This window comes from Labeo rohita, chromosome 12 (genome assembly GCF_022985175.1).
Source record: "Labeo rohita strain BAU-BD-2019 chromosome 12, IGBB_LRoh.1.0, whole genome shotgun sequence".
NCBI lineage: Eukaryota > Metazoa > Chordata > Actinopteri > Cypriniformes > Cyprinidae > Labeo > Labeo rohita.
The window spans coordinates 13320321-13341951 of record NC_066880.1 but is presented as its reverse complement, the minus strand read 5'-3'; the positions used below and the strand labels follow the sequence as shown (position 1 = coordinate 13341951).

General features: G+C 34.9%; 1 protein-coding gene across 1 annotated transcript; it reads left to right on the top strand.

Annotated features, from left to right (window-relative positions):
- Nucleotides 1–8075: 8075 nt before the first annotated feature.
- Nucleotides 8076–11949, top strand: sost (sclerostin). Its single transcript, XM_051124278.1, has 2 exons — nt 8076–8402; nt 10472–11949. The coding sequence occupies exons 1-2, from the start codon at nt 8162–8164 to the stop codon at nt 10864–10866; spliced, it is 636 nt and encodes a 211-aa protein (XP_050980235.1). The 5' UTR covers nt 8076–8161; the 3' UTR covers nt 10867–11949.
- The last annotated feature ends 9682 nt before the right edge of the window (nt 11950–21631 follow it).

The window sequence follows — 21631 nt, the reverse complement described above, 5'->3', positions numbered from 1 at the left end:
AATTAAATTTAAATGATTTTTTCATGAAATTTAATATTTAAATGTAAATTATCTTTGATATATATCAAATTATTGAAAAAATATTTATACTCTTTAACACACACACACACACACACACACACACACACACGTTTGTACTTGTTTTTGCTACATTGTGGGGACCAAACGTCCCCACAAGGATAGTAAAACCTGAATTTTTTGACATTGTGTCAAAATAATGTTAAAATCATGTTAAAAAATGATTAAAAATAGTAAATGATGTTTATCTGAAAGTGTAACGATGCAAACATGTTTTCTGTGAGGGCTAGGTTTAGGGTTAGGGTTGGGTTAGGGGATAGACAATATCGTTTGGTCAGTATAAAATCTATAGAAGTCTATGGAAAGTCCCCACAATTCACAAAAACACATGTGTGTGTGTGTGTGTGTATAATGTGTGTGTGTATAACATTTTAAGTGAATCAAAACCTTTCAAAGTTGTTCTAAAACTAACACAATACTATATATATATATATATATATATAGTGATATAATGATATGTAATGATGCTACATAGATTATAGATAGATTTAACTTAATAATTTTTTTATGAAATTGTACGATTTTTCATGTATTTATTATTCTGTATACTATAACTTTAATGTATTTATATATTTTAACTTTAGTTTTTGAAGCATTTGATTAAAATTTTTCAAAATTAGAATCTTTAGATGAACTACGTTAATGTCATGCGTGTGTCTGTGTAAATATGTTGAATTAATACATAATAAATAATTATTATTTTGTTTCATATTTTAACAAACATTGTCTAAACATTTTAGCATGTTATTCAGTTGGACTTGACCAAATTCCGTACAGATAGTTTGGCAGAAGATCTCCATTTTAGCAACAACTAATCTAAGAACTAATCTTTTGAAAATCTCATTATTAATGGCACGTCTTATAAATGATATCCCCTTTCTTTCTTTATCGTCCTCATTAATGACCGGCTTAAATGAAAAGCATATGACGTTTCCCTTTTTTCAACTTTTTTTTGTCCCATTTCACTGCATGCTCCCATAATGAAAACTTAAGAAAAAAAGGAACATCTGTGGAGCAGCACTAATTATTGGGAAATATGGGAGAGAACATTCTTGGAATGGATAGGCTTCAGATCCTCTTCCAAGCACTTGTGCCCGCAGTGGTGTTGCTCGTTTCATCTTCCTGCACTCTGCTGTTGTGTCGTTCCTGCGGGGCCTTGCCAAGTGCGTCTGATATCTATTAAAGAACTGTCATGTAAAGAACAGCAGAATATGGCCGCACGGCTCCTCAAGGTCCAACTCAGATCGCTGGTGAGATACTGGTGGGAGTGTTTGATTTGGAAGCGAACGGGAAGAAAGCTGGATGCGCTGTTATTTTTCCAGAGGCATTGTTTGATTTCAGTTGTGAAATACTTGTTCCTAGTCGTGTAGAACAACAAATAAGACACATCTAAAGCACTACTTCATTGTTGCGGGAGATCAACTGTAATGATCTCTAATTAGCCACAGACACAAAAACCACATGAAAAAGGATCTTCAGCTGTGTATCGATACACAAATGCAGCCAAAGCTAAGATACAAAAGAGAAACATGAGATCATGCAGAACAGACTTCACATTTGACCTTTATTCGCAAGGTCATGTATTAATCCATTTGCTAGTTTTGGAAGACACTTAAGTCTCGATTTCGGCGCCAGAAATCCAAAATAGCATAAATCAACTGTAAATATTCAATGTTTCGGAAGCTTTGGAAGCTCTAAACACATTAACACTAAAACTACGAATTTTCTTCACAATAACACAAATAGCTTGGTATGCTGACAACAAAAATGACCTTTTAGAGTGACGTCTGACTTAAAGGAAACCAAACCGAAGAAGGTTGTAATGATATATCAGCACAAAGGAGGATTTACGTGCATGTCTGTTGTCTTTGGCCACCCGTTACAAATCGACAGCTTCGACAAAAACAGACGGAAGGAAAGTCCACACCGTGAGGTGTCCGAAACCTGTCCCTTCCCAAAGCAGGTTTATTTTCTCAGCACAGTTTCGTCAGCGTGGGTGGCCGGTGGGAATATCTTCCCTGCTACTCCATCATCAGCTACCATCACATGACAGCCAGTGGCATGACCCTGTTTATTGGTCCTGCTTATAATTAGTCTTTATTAGATTAGATACCAGAGAGCAAGATTATTTTCACATGCTTGTTATCTGGTTTTATTGATCCCATAAAAAAGCAAACTTGTGGAGCTTTTTGAAACATGCTCTTGAAATAACTTCCTTTTTCCCTCCCTCTTTTTGAACCCAAATAAATTCCTGCGTGCTCAGCAGCTGAGCCTTTTTATACGTTCATGGCTAATTAACGCACCTTTCTCGAGCATTCTGGGAAACGATGACGCTTCATCAGAAAAGCACAAAACCACTGAGCGTTTCAGCTATTAAAATTTAGATTTTTAACAGTCACTTCCTGAGAAACTTTCACTCTGAAAACTAACACCCAATGAAAGAGTGATTCATGCACAATTAAAACGGCATTTTGGTCCAAACATCACATGAATTACCGATACACATATTTTGGGTTTTCCGTCAAAGATTACAACATACAAAAAATCTTCTGAAATCAAGTGACATTTCACACTCTCTATCTATTACAAGTACAATGCTGATAGGTATTAATACTCATTAAAATAAGATTAATACCATCACAATGAGAAAAGATTAAAATGCAATATTTACAGTTAAAGGTCAAATGTTTACATACACCTTGGAGAATCTGCAAAATGTTCATTATTTTACCTAAATAATAGGGATCATTCAAAATGCATGTTATTTTTTATTTAGTACCAACCTGAATAAGATATTTCACATATGTGTTGTTACCTGAATGATTCATAGCTGTGTTTTTTTTTTTTTTTGTTTAGTGATAGTCGTTCATGAGTCCCGCTGTTCTTCAGAAAAATCCTTCAGGTGCCACAAATTGGGGTTTTTTTTTCTGCATTTTTGTGTATTTGAACCCTTTCTAACAATGACTGCATGATTTTAAGATCCATCTTTTCACACCGAGGACAACTGAGGGACTCATATGCAACTATTACAGAAGGTTCAAACGCTCACTGATGCTTCAGAATGAAACACAATGCATTAAGAGCCGGGGACGTGAAAACTTTGAAGATCAGGGTAAATTGAACTTATTTTATCTTCTGGGAAACATGTAAGAATCTTCTGTAGCTTCTGAAGGGCAGTACTAAATGTAAAAAATATGATATTTAGGCAAAATAAGAAAAATGTACACATCTTCATCATGTCCAAAAGTTTACACCAAAGTCTTAATGCATCGTTTTTCCTTCTGGAGCATCAGTGAGTGTTTGAACCTTCTGTAATAGTTGCATTATCGTCCTCAGTTGTCCTCAGTGTGAAAAGATGGATCTCAAAATCGTACAGTCATTGTTGGAAAGGGTTTAAAAACACAAAAGATGCTGGAAAACCAAAGATTTTGGGAGCTGAAGGATTTTTCTGAAGAACAGCGGGCAGTTTAACTGTTCAGGACAAACAAGGGATTCATGAAAACTATTACTAAACAAACAAACAAACAAACAAACAAACAAAACACACACACACACAAACCAGCTGTTTATCATTTATGTAATAAGACAGTATTAAGAATGAAGTGTACGTAAACTTTTAAACAGGGTCATTTTTATAAATTCAAATATTATTTTTTTCTTGTGGACTATATGTAACAGTCTTTTATGTGAAATATCTTATTCAGGTTAGTTTTACATAAAAAATAACATGCATTTTGTTTATGTGAAATAATTAACATTTTGCAGATTCTGCAGGTGTATGTAAACTTTTGACCTCAACTGTAATTGTAAATTATTTTAAAATGTTAATTATTTAGATAGATATATAGAAAAACAGATTATATTTTTAATTCAATGTAATATTTAAATGTGAATTATCATTTATATATATAATTATTGAATAACTTAAATAAAATGAATATTTATTTTAATGTATTTTATGTATGAAAAAAAAGCAGTAATAATGTCACTGACTACTTTAGAATGAAATGGCAGTTCACTGAAAATGTACTTACCCTCAGATTATCCAAGATATAGATGAGTTCTTCATAACAGATTGGAAAAATGTAGCATTACATCACTTGCTCAGCAGTGGATCCTGTGCAGTGAATGGGCGCCGTCAGAATGAGAGTCCAAACACCTGATAAAAACATCAAAACAATCCACAAGTAAGTCCATCAAATAATGTCTTTCAGAGTGAAAAGATGTATGCAATAAACAAAGTATGTAATAAACAAATCCATCATTAAGACGTTTTAACATCCATAATATTGCTTTCTCCAGTGAAACACTCATCTCATCTGAATCAGGAGAGAAATATGCACTGATCAAGTATTGTTTACAAGCAAAAACAGTCCAAGACAGTTTTAAACAAATATGTTAGTGGATTTTGACATAAGAGGACAACAGCAGATAAACTTCTTCACAATAGGAAGCATTGTTATAGATAGAAGCCGGACGTTAAAATGCCTTGATGTATTTATCCAGTCAAACTCATATAGACTTTGGATGGCCTGAGGGTGAGTACATTTTCAGCTAATTTTCACTTTTGGGTAAACTATTCCTTTAAGATTAAACAAACATGGTATCACAGTGCACAGTGTAAATTACAATACCAAATCATTACAACATGTGATGTTGTTCTGCTAAATCTCACTTCCAGTAATCCTGGACCAGATTTGATTAAATAAATAGATAATAATGAAAAACAAGCAATCATGATTGTAACAAAGTGAATCAGAGAACAATGACGCACAATATTTCCCAGTAAGACTCTCTCACAACTACTGAAGTCATATGCAATGTCCATGTCTTTCTCCCACAAATCCCATTTGTTCATAACCCCCACCAGAATGAATTTAATAGCTTAGCTTCTGATCATTCTAGTTGCAACTACACCGCCAACCTCTGAGCTTATGTTGTAGTAATCATCAATGGATAAATAGGCTGAATAATATGTTAGGTGAGCAGTGTTTACAAATGCCCTTGTGGCAGCAACTCTACGTTAAGTGGTTAGAGAGCGGTTAACACATGGACCCAGTGGTCAGCAAGCATTGCCCAGGCGCACTGTGAAACCACAGCTGAGGTTTCTACTGCTCTTTTAAACTCAGATGAACTCTTTAAAGACATGATTTAGACCTGGAAGCACTCTCAGTATGATTCAGCCAGTCATGGCTTATTTAAACATCTAATGTGCTGCTATTTCTGTAAAACTATTGTTTTCAGTATAAAAAATGTGCTAATAATAACAAATGCAAATGACTTGGCAGAATGAGAAGTAAAGCATTACTGTAAGATTATATGTTCATGAGCTGCAGGGGAGCTGTACTTTATAAATCATGGATAAAAAAATGATCTGTAACTATTTTTTTCTTCCGTAACATTGCACAGATGCTTCATTTATAATAATATTTGTAAGAGCTGGGTTTCTAAATGGAACTTCAGTCCTCAGGACAGTTTAAAATAATGTAATCTACGCATCTGAATCAGGAAATAGCTGATGTTTTGGTGCAAAACGGCTCCATTTACCAATTATTACATCGATGTGTCCTCTTGGCAGGCTTTGTGAAATGTTATCACAACTACATCCCTTAGAGTATCCATTAATCTGTTTGCTGACTCTAGTTCTGTGTAAAAAATGACAATATTTATCACAGATACAACATAATTTCCCCACTTTATTATTACACATGTAAGGAACTGCAAATAAATGAGGCAACAAAAAAGTACAAGTTTGGACACTTTGAACCATGATTATAAATTTAAAGACGTAAGCAATAGCATTAAATGTTTTATATATATGAATCAGGGGGGCAAAAAAAGTATTAGCAGAGCTTTTTTAACATCTTTGCTCAACTTTGACCCAGTTCCATCTTATCTGAAAACTTTTAATGCTCAGCTGCAAGTCAGTATGTTTGCATTTCAATTGCATTGAGTTCAGCCCTGTCAGTTCAGATGAGTTAAATGCTTTGTTTATGTGGCTTTGACATTGTTACCTTTTTTTCTTCTTTGTAAAAATATCTCTTGCAGCCCTTGTAAATCTGGAACACATCGAAGTGTTATTTACGCACAAGCTGCTATCTTTATAAAGCATGCCTGCGAACCCAAAGAGATATAAAAACAGCCAGTGAATGACAGGGAAAGAACACAGGCTACAATCAGACTAGTCTTGTGGTGGACATTGTGATCTTCATGATTACAGGACGAAAAGAAGAGTCACAATAGATTAGACTCTTTCAGCTAAAATGGTTTCTAAACTTTAACGACTGGTGTGCACGTTGTGTCAGAATAGCAGTAGTGTTAAGTTGTTGCTCAAGCAGTTTCAAGCATACTGACACATTTTCTATACTTTGTTTAGCCTAATCAACAGGAAAACCAGAACATGTAGGGTACAACGGGGCTAAAGGTGCACCCGGGGTAAAAGGTGCCTTTGATATTATTTTCCTTTAAACCACTAGATGGCACTTTCTAAAACATACGCTTTTCAAGATGCACGTGCAAATCTGTCTGATCCTTCATGCGATCGCGGGCAGCAGCACAAAGTCGATTCTGTGCTTACTTGATTTAACATTTGATGTTTTTTAAAATGTTGTAGATTTAAGTGGCAAATGAGAATCGCTACAATTATTCAATGCATCTTGAGACAAAGGTCTTCTTAATGATTTTACATTTTAAGATAATTAAAACAGCAGTTTTACAAAAAAAAGAGTATGCAAAAGTATGCACAATAATTAACATTTAACATTTGTTTTTACTACTGTAAATCTATATTAAATTATTATGGGATCTCCTTCAATGCTTTCAGAATTTTAAAATGATTTTGTTTCTGTATTTTAAAATATATGTTTTATAATGACAGTATATTTACTTAACAATTAAATTATATATATATATATATATATATATGTGAAAATAAGCAGAAAAAAGTGATTGTTTTGAACAAGTACTAACTTATACATTATTTAAAAAACATTATTTTAGCTAAAGTATTTGCATCAATACTGTGGGGTAAAAGTTCCCCCTTGCCACTTCATACATTTATGAGATTTTTAAACAAAATAAACGACTTGTATGATTTTTCACACAAGATCTGTTGCTCCATTAATGTTCAATACAAACGTATGTATTTTTCTGCAATCATACACTTTGGGCGCAGTGAAAAGCACACTGTGCTTTTTTTTTCTTAGGGGGTGCCTTTAGCCCCGTTGTAACTATATGCCAGAATTAGGAAATAATATCCTTTCAAGGTGTTTGTTTGGCTCCCTCAAGAGGGCAGTGTTTGTACAAAGCGATGTGAGACAGTTATGTGCCACAAAGCATCTGAATCTGGTGCGTGTCCCACTGCTTATTCATATTCATCTTTAATTTATCCTGTCAGATTGCTAACGTGTCTTTAAATATTTACCCACAAACAGAATCAAAGAAAGTCAAAACAAGACATTTGCAGTTAGTAAAAGTTCATACAAATATATATAATATTTTAAAACGTAAAACTAATTTTTGCTTAGTCACAGCACTTAAATTTCACCGCTGGCTAAATACGCTAGCAAAACAAAAACAAGTTACGTTCACGTTCTCACACTACAAAACTGCGCCTGCTAAAAGATTATCTAGCAAAACTTTCTTTTTAAAAACATTTAAGGAAATTCATATCAGCAAGTCATTGGATAGTTTAAACACTGACTGCTTTTAACATAAAGCTATATATAGGCTATTATTGAAAAGGCGTGTTCAGACTTTTAAGTGGCTGTATGTAAATGTACCTTTCTAAGCAAAGAACACAGAAAAGACACCGTTTGAATCACAGCAATAAAGACATGCCCTCTCATTTCTGGTTAAAAAAAAAACAAAAAAAAGGACTTTTCTCTCTCCAGGTTTGACCTTACCCGTTCCTCCCCATCAGTTTCTGAATGAGCGGCTCTGGCTAAATCCCTCCCACTTCGTGTAAGCGCTAAATTATCTGGGTTTTTGCGAAACCTGTGGTACTTTAAAAAGGCAAGCCTCTCACGGAGAGAAGAAAACCGGTCGGAGTTTGCCCGCTGAACGTCTCGTACTCTCTTTCAGTATGCAGGTGTCTCTAGCGCTCGTGCAGTGCGGCGCGCGGCTGTTGCTGCTGCTGCTGCTACAGGGATGTTTCACAGCTGCGCACGGATGGAGAGCTTTAAAAAATGATGCTACAGAAATTATCCCAGAATACACAGAGGACACGAATAGACCCGAGGAGCAGATACAACTTTCTGATAACAACACAATGAACCGAGCTAAGAACGGAGGAAGGAGGTCATCCGCCAACTCACGCACTTATGGTAAGGAAAAACTTCAGAGCTCTATCAAATCAACAGCAACACAAATATGTACTAGTTGAAATATGACAGAACGTGGATTTAATTAATTTATTTACTTTTCTTTTAAGATTACTTGCGGGCTATTTTCTCTTAAAAACTGGGCCGTATCAACATATTAAATAAACTGCACCAATAGATTTTTATTATTATTATTTTTAAAATTAAAAGTTAATAAGCTTCCAGGTAGCTTAATAGCATTAGTTAACTTAGTTATTTTGAATTTTATTTCAGCTATTTTGTTAAACAACTACTTAAATCTTAGCAGTTTAAAAGAATATGTATCTTTTAGTAAGTTTATGCATGTTTGTGTGTTTTAAATGTGTGAAAATTAGGTGTTAAAAAGGAATTAGTGTCAAATATGACTAGACAATTTCCGCTAGATAGACAGACTGTAGCAACTAAAAAGTTCATGTGGTAACTAAACGTCAACTATCTGTAATTAAATTTGCTCTAACAAGTTGTTAATAGCATTAAACAGATCACTTCTCCAACCAATGACTTAAAATTCACTCTGTATTTTATATTGTAAGGTATACATGTATGCTACGCATATAATTATTATTTACTTCCTCAAAACTGGATATTCCTGTATTGGCTCTAAATAGATCTGGCCGCTTTTAAATGAAAGCTCTATAGTTGTTCAGAAAGAATGCATGCCGTTCCACCTTTTCACCAGCACAAGTGATAACTTCGATAACCCTTTTTTCGTTGCCGTATCCCCAATTTGACATAATTAGACAAGGTCTGCCTTTCCATAACCATCTAATTGCAACAGTATGGTTTTGGGGTAGTTGAAAATGTGAGAAGTTATTCTAAGGGGTCATTTCTTCAGGGTATTGCCATGATAGAGAATGACTCCCACCTGTGGAAAGTAAAACTACTGTGAATTCAGGTCTAACAATATACACTGTGTGTGTGTGAATGTATATGTTAATGTGAGAATTAAGAAAAAAGTCTCTTACTGCTTGTTTCCAGAACACAAGTCAGCAAAGTCTTGGAAAGCGTGTTAGAGCGAGAAATTGGAATGTCTAAATTTATAGCTAAATAAATACACCGATTACTTCCAGAAATAATATCAAGCAAGCCTCCATGAACGGAGTAATGAAAATATGATAATAACAATAAATAATAAAAGTAATTAAAGATTGAGACACTCACAAAGTCAACCAAAGATACAAGATAATTTCAAATATCTAATATCATGTTAAGTTTCACCATAAGGAAACGGTTATCAAGCCAAGCATGTACGTTATACTTGCTCGCTGGGGGGTGGAGAAAGACATCACACTCTCATGTGCTGCTCTTGACGGGGTGACGTGTGGTGTAGTTTCTCCGGTGGTCAGTGTGGGGTCATGTTGAGATATGTTCTTCTTCCTCTGGCTCTCATCCCGCTCCTCATAAAACATCAGATCAGGTTTTCTGAGAATCAAGGGAGGCAGAACCTGAACTCATCACACACATAAATCCTTTGTTCTTCTCCATGAGGGGGAGGCGAAGAAGGAAACAGATCTTTCCATTCTCAGTTTCATCTCTTTAACGACACTTTAAATGCCAAATATTAATGAAAACATCTTATTGAGGTCTTTCGATCTGGTTCACAAGCAGTCATTCGTTTCAGAACAATCTGGTTTGGTGTTTAGTGTCTGTGGGTTTCTAATTGATGGAGATTCTCATCAATTCCAACCTCGAACCTGATAGCCAAATCCAAATCAGATTAATAAAAAACACTGTACTCACATTAACAGATTTTATCATGCATTTCCTTGCTGGCTGGACACACAACAAACTTCTCTGGGAATCTAACAAAACACACAACAAAGTCAAATTCAGGAAATTTACTTAATGCCTGTGTATATAACAAAACATAAAACATAAAATCTGTTTTGTATATTGTAGCTGTGAATAATCCAAAACCCAGTATGTTATACAGGCTATAATAAATACCAGTTCTGGTAGCTGTGTTTTATTTAAGATGCATTCGTTTTGTAAATATTTAACTAATCTGTTCTGCTTCTCCACTTTTTTTCCAGGAGCCTCTGAAGTAAGCTGTCGCGAGCTGCGTTCGACCCGCTACGTTACCGATGGATCTTGTCGCAGTGTCAAACCTGTGAAAGAACTGGTGTGTTCTGGTCAATGCCTTCCGGCTCACCTGATGCCAAACTCAATTCTAAGGGGAAAGTGGTGGAGAAGCAGCTCATCCGATTACCGCTGCATTCCTGCACACTCCCGCACCCAGAGGATACAACTCCAGTGTCCTAACGGACCAAATCGGACATACAAAATCCGTGTAGTCACGTCTTGCAAGTGCAAACGCTACACTCGCCATCACAACCAATCGGACGTCAAAGAATCGCCCTCCAAGAAACCCAGACGCAATAAGAAGCACCGCAGCAAAGTGCCGTCAGTCAGCAGCAATTCGTACTGAGGGGAAAAATTATACAGACTGATACAGAAACTGTCTCTTGCACACATACAAATACACTTGTATACATATGCACACATATTTTTCAGAAACTGCAATCCTCAAGTTCAAGGGAAGGAACAAACGCGTTAGCTTTATAACAAACTTGTTGGCGTGCCAACAAGTTTCCAATGTATTTCAGATGTCTCACTGTGCCGAAGTAGTCCCAGTTTGATCACAGAATGCCAGCGGACTAATGGACGCTTGAGTGAAAGACGTATGCTGTTATGTGAGATTAGTTCAGGGAATGTGATAGTTCGTGATATTCTTGCTCAAGCAGTTCAATTTGAGTTTGAAGTTCATTGAAAGGGTAAGCTAACTGCGCAGCGCTCATTTGAATGGTTGTGTACCAGATTTGGAGCAGCGTATGATTTGAGCGTCCAGCCGTGTCGGGCCCAAAAGACACGCCGCTGTTGACAGATCGCTGAGGCCCAGAATTCTTAACCTTGGTCAGTTTTACCAGCCGACGAGTCCTTTTGAAGGGCCGGGGAGCTGAGCCAGTCACCATGTGAGTTTCTGCAACTCTGAAACTGATCAGAACTGGCAGTTACGAGGAGTTCGAAAAGTTGTGTCAGCCCTCCGCGGTCCAAGTCCCTGGAGGTCAAGAACCGCAAACGATATTCCTGTGACTTGTCCTAATTACCAAATAGTTCCATTCCTGTGTTTAGGATTTGAGTCATAAAAAGCCATTTCCTCTAGACATGGTCAGTTCCTGTTTGTTAGCACACCCGAAAAAGAGGCCCACATGTGTGCAAGAATCTGCAGCGATTCCTCGCGGGCAAAGAACCTTTCTGCACCCTCCTTCAATGGAAACCATTTGGAGATATTCAGCTATCTGCAATCGCTAGCAGGTTACCTACACCCATTACTGAAGTCTTCAGCAAAGATGTCATCCTTCCTGTCTCGTGACCGGAAAAGTGAGACAAATAAGTGAAGCAAACGTTGAAATTGTGGGCTGGATGTTGATTTTACACAGGATAAGAGATAAGAAAACTGTTCAACATGTTCTGCTCGTGACTTCCCCACCTTTTTTTTTTTTTTTTCAAATCAGTGCTGATAATATTTGCTTATTTTTCAATTGTGTATTTGAAATAGCAACTGGAAGGGATTTTTATTATGTAAGCAAACTTGCCATGAATAGCAACTTGTACATACTGTACCTGTGTGGTCTCACTGAGTGGATCTAGAACGGATCCGCGCTCTCTGTCCGACCAAAAGACTGTTACAAAGAATGAATTGCGTATTTATTTTTTTCAATTTCATCATTTAAATTATTTATACGATCATTTTGTAGAAAATAATAGCCATTATTGTACTATATGTAATTATAGTGAATTTCATAACGAAAAAGAATACATGAATAAAGTTAAGCAACGTATATATGTGAAAAGAAGTGTGTTTGTTATCATTCTTGTCTGACTGCTTTGACAGATCCTTTCTCCTCTTGGGCCGTGCCCGCACACTAAATCCGTCCCTCAATGAGCCCTCTGTAAACAATATTCCACAATTAGGAAGTAGAGGCTTTGTAGCACTTTGGAATGTCTAAGACACCTTTACAAAAGGCGAGAAAAGGAAAGAATCCCCTCGTCAGACAGGAACAGTACAGTCACAACAGAAACAGCCCTTTTTATCCGGTATAGTGAACTCAACCCACAGGCCTCCATTCATCTGTTTGTTTGTTTAAGCTTGCAGAGTCTGAGCCATAGATTGACAAGGAAATGTGTATTGGCGGACTTGTTCTAGTCCTTCTAATCTTGTCTGTTGCACACTTGAGTGCTTCCTCATGATGAAATTCTCTATATCAAGTCTAAATGGGTCCAGGCTGCTCAGTACACAAACTACATGGTGTCATTATGCTGTAAAACAAACAAGTTTACTTTTTATATAGGCCATTCTACAAAAAAAATGTCTTTGTCCAAAAAATGTGCATTTTATATCCAAGGCAGACATTTCTAGTAATTGTGCAGTTAATTCTCATATTGTATTTTCAGAAAGTTTTGGAATATTTGTCCTCTCCCTAAATTTGTCACTACTGAAACACACTAATATATAATTTAATTAGAAGGGTTATATATTGACATTTTAAGATTTTGCTTACATCTACAGTGTCAATATATATCTTTGCTATTTCATTAATATTTTTTCAGAGGTAAATCAATAAAAATTACATTTGAACAATATTTCAAGTGTAATTTATGAGATTTGTTGTATTTTGAATCCAATTCTTCTTTTCATGAAAGGCAAAAAGTTGATCATACTGATTTCAAAGTTAAGGATTCATTAGTTTGAAAGTACACTGAACCAAACACTATCATAACATCTTAGCTGATAATTCAGTACACTTTATTTCTGACAAAACATCTCATGTTTCGGTCGTGACAGCACATTTTCGGTAGTGGCAGTAATGTTTTGGTAGCAACTACATCAGATTCAATAATTTTAACTTGCAGACTAAACACTACTAAAACATACTAAAATACCAAAAAAAATGGCATAACTGTACAAAAATTTTGTTTATTTCCCCCAAATATGATGATTATGTGTTTCCTTTTGTCACTACTGAAACTTCATCAAATGTTTAGCTCGTGACTGTTTCAGTAGTGACAAATTTATGGGATATCACCTAAAAAAAACAAAGATGTCACTACCAAAACTTCACCAAATGTTTAGGTAGTGACTGTTTCAGTAGTGACAATTTTATGGGATAACACCTAAAAAAAAACAAAGATGTGAAGTTTTGGTTATGACCATTTCAGTAGTGACAAATTTGTGGAATAACACCCAAAAAAAATCAATGATGTCACTACCGAAACACAAAAAAACCAATGATGTCACTGTTTTGGTAATGACAATTTTATGGTATAACATAAAAAACAAAAATGTCACTACAGAAACTTCACCAAATGTTTTGGTCGTGTTTCAGTATTGACAAATTTTTGAAAGAACAAAAAAATATAAAATAAAAAAATTAAAGATTTCACTACCGAAACACCCCAAAAAAATCAATGCGGTCACTACCGAAACACCCCAAAAAATCAATGATGTCACTACTGAAACACCCAAATAAATCAATGATGTCACTGTTTTGGTAGTGACCATTTTATGGGGTAACACCTAAAAAACCAAAAATGTCACTACAGAAACTTCACCAAATGTTTTGGTCTTGACTGTTTCGTTGGTAACAATTTTAGATACTTTTAAAACTAGCTCAAAGATGCTAATCAGCGCATGGTTAGCTAGCATAGTTCTCAACAGTGGTACACATATAAAAACTAAATGTTATGGAATAACTCCCAAAAATGTAATAATAATTTCAGAAAAAAAGGTGTTTGTTAGTGATGTTCCTGAATTTGACAGATTTTTCAGATTGTTGAACACATTTACCTCAAAATGAAGGGGCATATCTAACCACCTTGTAACTTTAAGAGAACAGTACAAGGGAATATTTCCTGATCATAAATGTAGGGGTGTAGTTCAAATCTGTCTCAGCCAATGGAATAAAACATACACTGTTTCGGTAGTGACGTAAAAATGCGGGACATTTATTATTATTATTTTTACATAAAGTTACATAATCTTTTTTGTTTTTAAGAATCAAAAAGACACATTTAAAAACAACAATGAAACAAGATATAAAAATTATTTCAATATCATTTTCTTAAGTTGAAATTTAGGGGCTAGGGTTTGGGACAGCCACCTCCCAACTGAAAGTACCCAAGAAATGACGATTTAATATATATTACACTTACTAATATTTTAAATATTTTTGTGGGTTTCAATAGATAATAAAAGGATCTTAGTAAACATATAATATTAAAAATGCTTTTTAAATGTGTTTTTTGATTGTGGACAGCAGTTTGCACCACTTCTGTAGAATGGCCCACATTTTTTTTTGTTCTTTATTAGAATCATTGGTTCCATGAAGAACGTTGAACATCCATGGAACCTTTCAAATGCAGAAAAGGTTCTTTATAGTTAAAAAAGATTTTTTAGATTTTTAAATTGTTCTTCAGAATGGTTATTTTAGAAACCGTTCAGTGAAAGGTTCTTTGGGGAACCAAAAATGGTTCTTCTATGGCATCACTGCAGAAACACCCTGTTGGAACCTTTATTTTAAGAGTACGTATTGAACTGTTTCAAACTCTGAAGAAACATTCTTAAACTAAATGATTTCTACTTGTTCTACTATACAACATCTATCGAGAACATATTTTACTGCAAAATTCTAATATAATCGTCTCAAATTGCGGCCACTTGACGTGCCATGCCTTCACTCAAAAGTAGCTGGCAGGCAGAAGCTTTTCCCAGTAATTCAAGAACAAGTGCTTGAACGTGTCACTTGAGTAGTTCCTAAATAAATTGATGCTGACAAAGCATCTGACCTGAGTTACGGCCCCTGTTTGCAGTCGTTACTCGGCAGGGACCTGGCACGGACCTCCACAGCCACAGGGAAAGCAGGAGTGTGTGAGAGAGGTCAGCTGGGACTCGCTCCTCAGTGTGTGTTTAACACTTTTGTGCCTGCTTCACAGTATCTCAGACGCCACAGCGCTGCTCAGACGCTTAACTCCTCCAGAGACCTTGTCGGGCCAGATCAGACAATAGCTAGGTATGCGCTTCTGAATGTAATAAAAGTTGTTTGGATTCTTAACTCTACTTTTGTTCTTAGGTCAATAGTACAGAAATTTTTGATATGTAACATTGGCTTTTTACATTAGTTGATATCTTACATACATAAAAAATCTCCATTTATTATTTAGTTAATTTAACAATCTAAGAATAAAAATCTGTTCATATATTAAATAAAATTACTGTTTATATGAAATAATATTAAATAGTAATTTTAAATAAATTGCTTTTTATTCACTACCAGCCAAAAGTTTTTTAATGTTTTTTTTTTTTTTTTAAATAAGTTTCTTCTGCTCACCAAGTCTGCATTTATTTGATCCAACGTACAGCAAAATCAGTAAAATTGTGAAATATTTTTACTGTTAAAATAACTGTATTCTGTTCGAATATATTTTAAAATTCAATTTATTCCTGTGATCAAAGCTAAATTTTAAGCATCATTACTCCAGTCTTCAGTGTCACATGATCCTTCAGAAATCATTCTAATATGCTGATGTGCTGTTCAAGAAACATTATTATTTTTATTATTAATTACTTACATTTTTTTCAGGATTCTTTGATGAATATAAAGATCCAAAGATCAGCATTTATCTGAATTAAAAAGCTTTTGTAACGTTATACACTATACCATTCAAAAGCTTGGAGTCAGTACAATTTTTTTAATTTATTTATTTATTTATTGGGAAATAAATGATAGAAATTAATACTTTTATTTAGCAAGGGTGCTTTAAATTAATAAAAAATAAAATGCTAAATAATAATAATAATAAATGTTTTGGAGCAGCAAATCAGAATATTAGAATGATTTCTGAAGGATCATGTGACTGTAATGATGCTAAAAATTCAGATTTGAAATCACAGGAATAAATTACATTTTCAAATATATTCAAATAGAAAACAGTTATTTTAAATAGTAAAAATATTTCACATTTTTTATGTTTTTTTGCTGTACTTTGGAACAAATAAATGCAGGCTTGGTGAGCAGAAGTGATTCTTTAAAAGAATGTTAAAAATCTTACTGTTCAAAAACTTTTGACTGGTAGTGTATATAAAACTATATGAAATTAGCCAGAAAAATAGGCACCAATTTGGGACTACAAAGAATTCAAGAAGTTTTGAATTTCTTTCTAATTCAGTTCAAGGACCAGGCGGTTGCAGTTTCTTCAGACAATAGGAAGGTTACGAAAATAATGAAGCTCTTAAAGTATCTTTTAGCCCTGTTAGCCACTTGACTTTGACTATAATGTATTAAAGACATTCATTGTTGAGGTCATAGCTCAACCTAAGATGACGTCTTACCTTCCAGTGCCTCAAAACACACAGGCTGACCTTTCTTAGTGGTACACTGTGGACTTCCAACACATGATGGTGATTAAGCAAATCTCACTGAACCGCTCCAGAATGTCACTTCCTTTTGGTCAAGGCTGCATGCACGCAAAATTAAATACACTGCTTCTGCATATGAAATGTTACAAAGCCGCTGTGTACTATTAAATAAATTCAAGAAGTTGTTCTTGAGGTTGCATAGTACCTAAATAAATTCATGCTGACTGTCGGAGCTATGGACTGTTTGTTGTGTTTAGTTCCTGTTTGTGTTCATTGTGCTCAGTTCTCAGTTTATTGTCTGGTCTACTACATCCATATGTGTGATTCCTGCTTCTCTGCCTCATGTTTACCATTGTTTGGATTAATTAAAGACTGTATTCGTTATATCTGCATCTCCCTCAAGTGTTCATTACACTATATTGTGACACTGACAAAGCATGAGTCTATAGATCAGTGATATTATTAATGAAGGCACTGATGTTCTGTCAAATGTAGGCCAATAAAGCATCTGATCAGCTGATTTATTTATACTTCTATTAATTATCTTAGATGGGATGGTTTCTGTTATTGCCAAACCCCAAAATACCTCGGTGATATATCTTTCAGTGATGATTGCTCTGTTAGCTGGGATTATGTTGTAAGTTTTGGCTCGATCAAAAACAGTAAAGGTCAAATTCTCACAATTGTTTGAATCTTAAGTTTCCTTCTAGACTTGTATAATGGCCCAACTATTGTCGTCAATATCCAAGTTTTTCCTAGGGTGGGTATATTTACTGAGCGTAATGTTATACAAAAGGAACAGAAGTTTGTCAGGAGCCCAAATGCATGAAACAAGAAACAAAATTCCCCAACATACAGTGCTTCCCAAAAGTATGAGGCCACGCTGAAACCCTGGGATTCAAAATCTATGATTTAAAACAAACAAACATGAATTCGTGAAATGAAGTGTAAAAGAGGGGTTTAAGATTATATAAGGATGAAATATGTAAGATTATATACACTAGTAGTTAAAAGTTTTTGAACAGTTAGATTTTTAATGTTTTTGTTTTAAAGAAGTCACTTCTGCTCACCAAGCCTGCATTTGTTTGATCAAAGTACAGCAAATAAGTAAAATTTTGAAATATTTTTACTATTTAAAATAACTGTTTTCTATTTGAATATATTTTAAAATGTAATTTATTTCTGTGATCAAAGCTAAATTTTAAACATCATTACTCCAGTCTTCAGTGTCACATGATCCTTCAGAAATTATTCTAATATGCTGATTTGCTGCTCAAGAAACTTTTTATTATTATTATTACTATTAGCAATATTTAAAACAGTTGTGTCAGAATTCATTTTTTTCAGAATTCTCTGATGAATAGAAAGATCCAACAATCAGCATTTATCTGAAATAAAAAAGCTTTTGTAACATTATACACTATTCCATTCAAAAGCTCTGAGTCAGTATTTATTTAATTTTGTTAAAAAAAATAAATTAATTAATAGTTTTATTTAGAAAGGATGCTTTAAACTGTTCAAAAGTGATGAAAAAGACATTTATAATGTTAAAAAAGATTTCAATTTCAGATAAATGCTGTTCTTCTGAACTTTCTATTCATCAAAGAACCCTGAAAAAAATTTCTACTCAGCTGTTTTTAACATAATAATAATAATAATAAATGTTTTCGAGAGGCAAATCAGAATATTAGAATGACTTCCCAAGGATCATGTGACTGCTAAAAATTCAGCTTTGAAATCACAAGAATAAATTACCTTTTAAAATACATTCAAATAGAAAACAATTATTTTAAACAGTAAAAATATTTTACAATATTACTGCTTTTGCTGTACTTTGGATCAAATAAATGCAGACTTCGTTTAAAAACTTTTGACTGGTAGTGTATACAACTGTTAAAAGGTTTGGGGTCGGTAAGACCCCTCATATAGCATGCATTTATTTTATCGAATAAGACAGTAAAACTGTGAAATATTATTACAGTCTAAAGTGACTGTTTTCTATTGTAATACATTTTAAAATTTATTTTTCCTGTGATGAGAAAGCTGAATTTTTACTTCATGTTCCTGTAATCGTTCTAATATTCTGATTTGGCGCTTAAGAAATATTTCTTACTATTAACAGTGTTGAAAACAGTTGTGCTGCTTAATATATTTGTAAAAATTCCAAACAAAGAAAAGCAAAACAGGCAAGTTAAATACTCAAGAACATGACGTAAGTCGGACCAATTAGATAAATTAACAAAACACACCTGGAAACAATAAAACAAATGATCAAAAAGGTCAGGAAATGAGAACTTAATATTAAGCATATCAAAATAAAAGGGCATTGGATGCACTGCATGCTATTGGATACATTACTGGGGATTACTTTGATTCGAAGTGTTTAACACACCAGTCAGTCTGCCTAAAACTCAATTCAAGGCGCTCCAGAGAAGAATTTAATTTCAAAAGTCAAACACATGTGGGCTATGACCGATGCATTTGGATACGGATGTTTACTCTCCATCTGCCACTCCCTTATCAGGTCATAGAACTAACAGCTTCTAACAAATCCAAAGCAGAGCAGCACTTGGCACAGACCTGGGAACATGGGAAGCGTTAGAGAGGACAGAAAGCGGGATCTGGTGGTGGCGGCAACGGGGGCGTCTGAGGGAAAGGCCAGGGTCAGGGCAGAAAAGAGAGACTGGAGCCACTCAGCATGTCCTCCGTCACACCCCCATCAAAAAGGCTTTTAAGTGTCCACTGCTCACTGGATTCAAAGAACGAACCCTGGGACTAAGAGTGGTAAAGGGCCACCTATCAATGATCCATGAAGGATGGCTCAGTGGGAAATTCGGGTGGGGGGAAAAACGGATGTGTCCAGGGGTGGATGGTAGCATCACGGTTCAGCGGCGTTTGATGAGCCTTGACCGTCCCAACCAAGTGGCAGCATCCGATGTAGGCCAAAGATACGCAGAGCAAAAGGAAACCAGATAGTTAATAAACATTTACGTTACTATCTCAAAACAAATATGCATCGGTGGACATTTTGTGCCTCAACCGTCACCAATATGCCAAAAAGCTGGAAGTTCTTTTTGTAGAAACACTGCGCAAGAGGCTCTGCGCAATGTATTTGTGTGGGAAGCGAGGTAATGTTCGTATCAGTGTTAACTGCAGGCCTTGCCAGCTGGGTGTCGAGTCTTGGCTCTGGTTTTCAGTTTGTTTGTTTAAAAGATTACAATCCATCCAAGTCAAACAGACACCTTGAACATAACCCAGCTCTGCCAATAAACACATACCAAATGGTGTGAGTATAAGTGCTATGCACTCTTGCATCAGAGGGGAAGGAGAAAGGCCAGGTAAAGGCCACCATACGTATGTGTGACATCAACATATGATGTCATCATGGCTACCAGTATACAGAAAGGCGAACTGATTACATATAATAATTCTACAGCTTAGTCAGTTAACATAAGCAAGGTCTGATGTTTATGGAAAGTCTCATATGGAAAATCTTCATTATGTTTGGATCTTTCTATGACATATTCTGGAACGGCATGTCTAGAGCAACAACAAATACAATCGCCTGGTCTATTCTCTCAGTGACAATCATCACTAGTTTGTTTTCAGTAAAATTATGATCAGAATAGATTTAGCTGCCTATTATGAGAAGAACATGGCCTTTAGAGTAGAGGTTCTCAATCATTACATTCCAAACCTGTTCATCTTCGGAACACAAATTAAGATATTTTTGATGAAATCCGAAAGTTTTCTGACCCTGCATAGACAGCAACACAATTGCCACGATCAAGGCCCAGAAAGGTTGTAAGGACTCTGTTAAAATAGTCCATGTGACATCCGTGGTTCAACCTTAATTTTATGAAGCTACGAGAATACGACACATAGAAGAATGATACAGAAGCGAAGAAATTGTTGAATTAAGTATTTTTGTTTTCTTTGCGCACAAGAAGTATTAGTAGCTTCATAACATAACGGTTGAACCGCTGATGTCACATGGACTATTTTAGCGATGTCTCTACTACCTTTCTGGGTCTTGAATGTGGTAGTTGCATTGCTGTCCACACAGGGTCTGAAAGTTCTTGGATTTCATTAAAAATATCTTATTTTGTGTTCCGAAAAGAGCGAAGGTCTTACAGGTTTGGAGTACACTTTAAAAAATAAGTGGCTTCACGATGCCATAGAAGAACCTTTTTTGTTTTAATGGTTCCATAAAGAACCTTTAACATCTGAAGAACATTTCTGTTTCACAAAAGGTTCTTTGTGGCGAAAGAAGGTTCTTCAGATTATAAAATGGTAAGAAAGAGATGGTTCTTTAAAGAACATTTGACTAAATGGTTCTTTGTGGAACCAAAAACAGTTCTTCTATAGCATCGCTGTGAAGAACCTTTTAAAGCACCTTCATTTTTAAGAGTGTAATTAATGACAGAATTTTTATTTTTGAATGAACTATTTCTTTAAAAAGCATAAAATCAAGATCTACTACATACTGAATTATTGAATAATGAATAATCATTTTCTCCCCTCAATGACATTTTTTTAAGAACACATAGTTAAACTTTTGGAATCATAGAGTTTCAACAAATTATGTTTAGTGAATTTAATGCATCAAAACTCCCAGTTTCTGTTATTAATAATAATAATAATAATAAAAAAAGTTTGTAAACAATCAGCATTTTTATTACAGCAGAAACAGCAGTAATATTTTTATGTAATATTGTGTTGTACCGTCAAATTAAAAATGTTTGAGAACCACTGCTTTATTCAAGACACAGTTTTA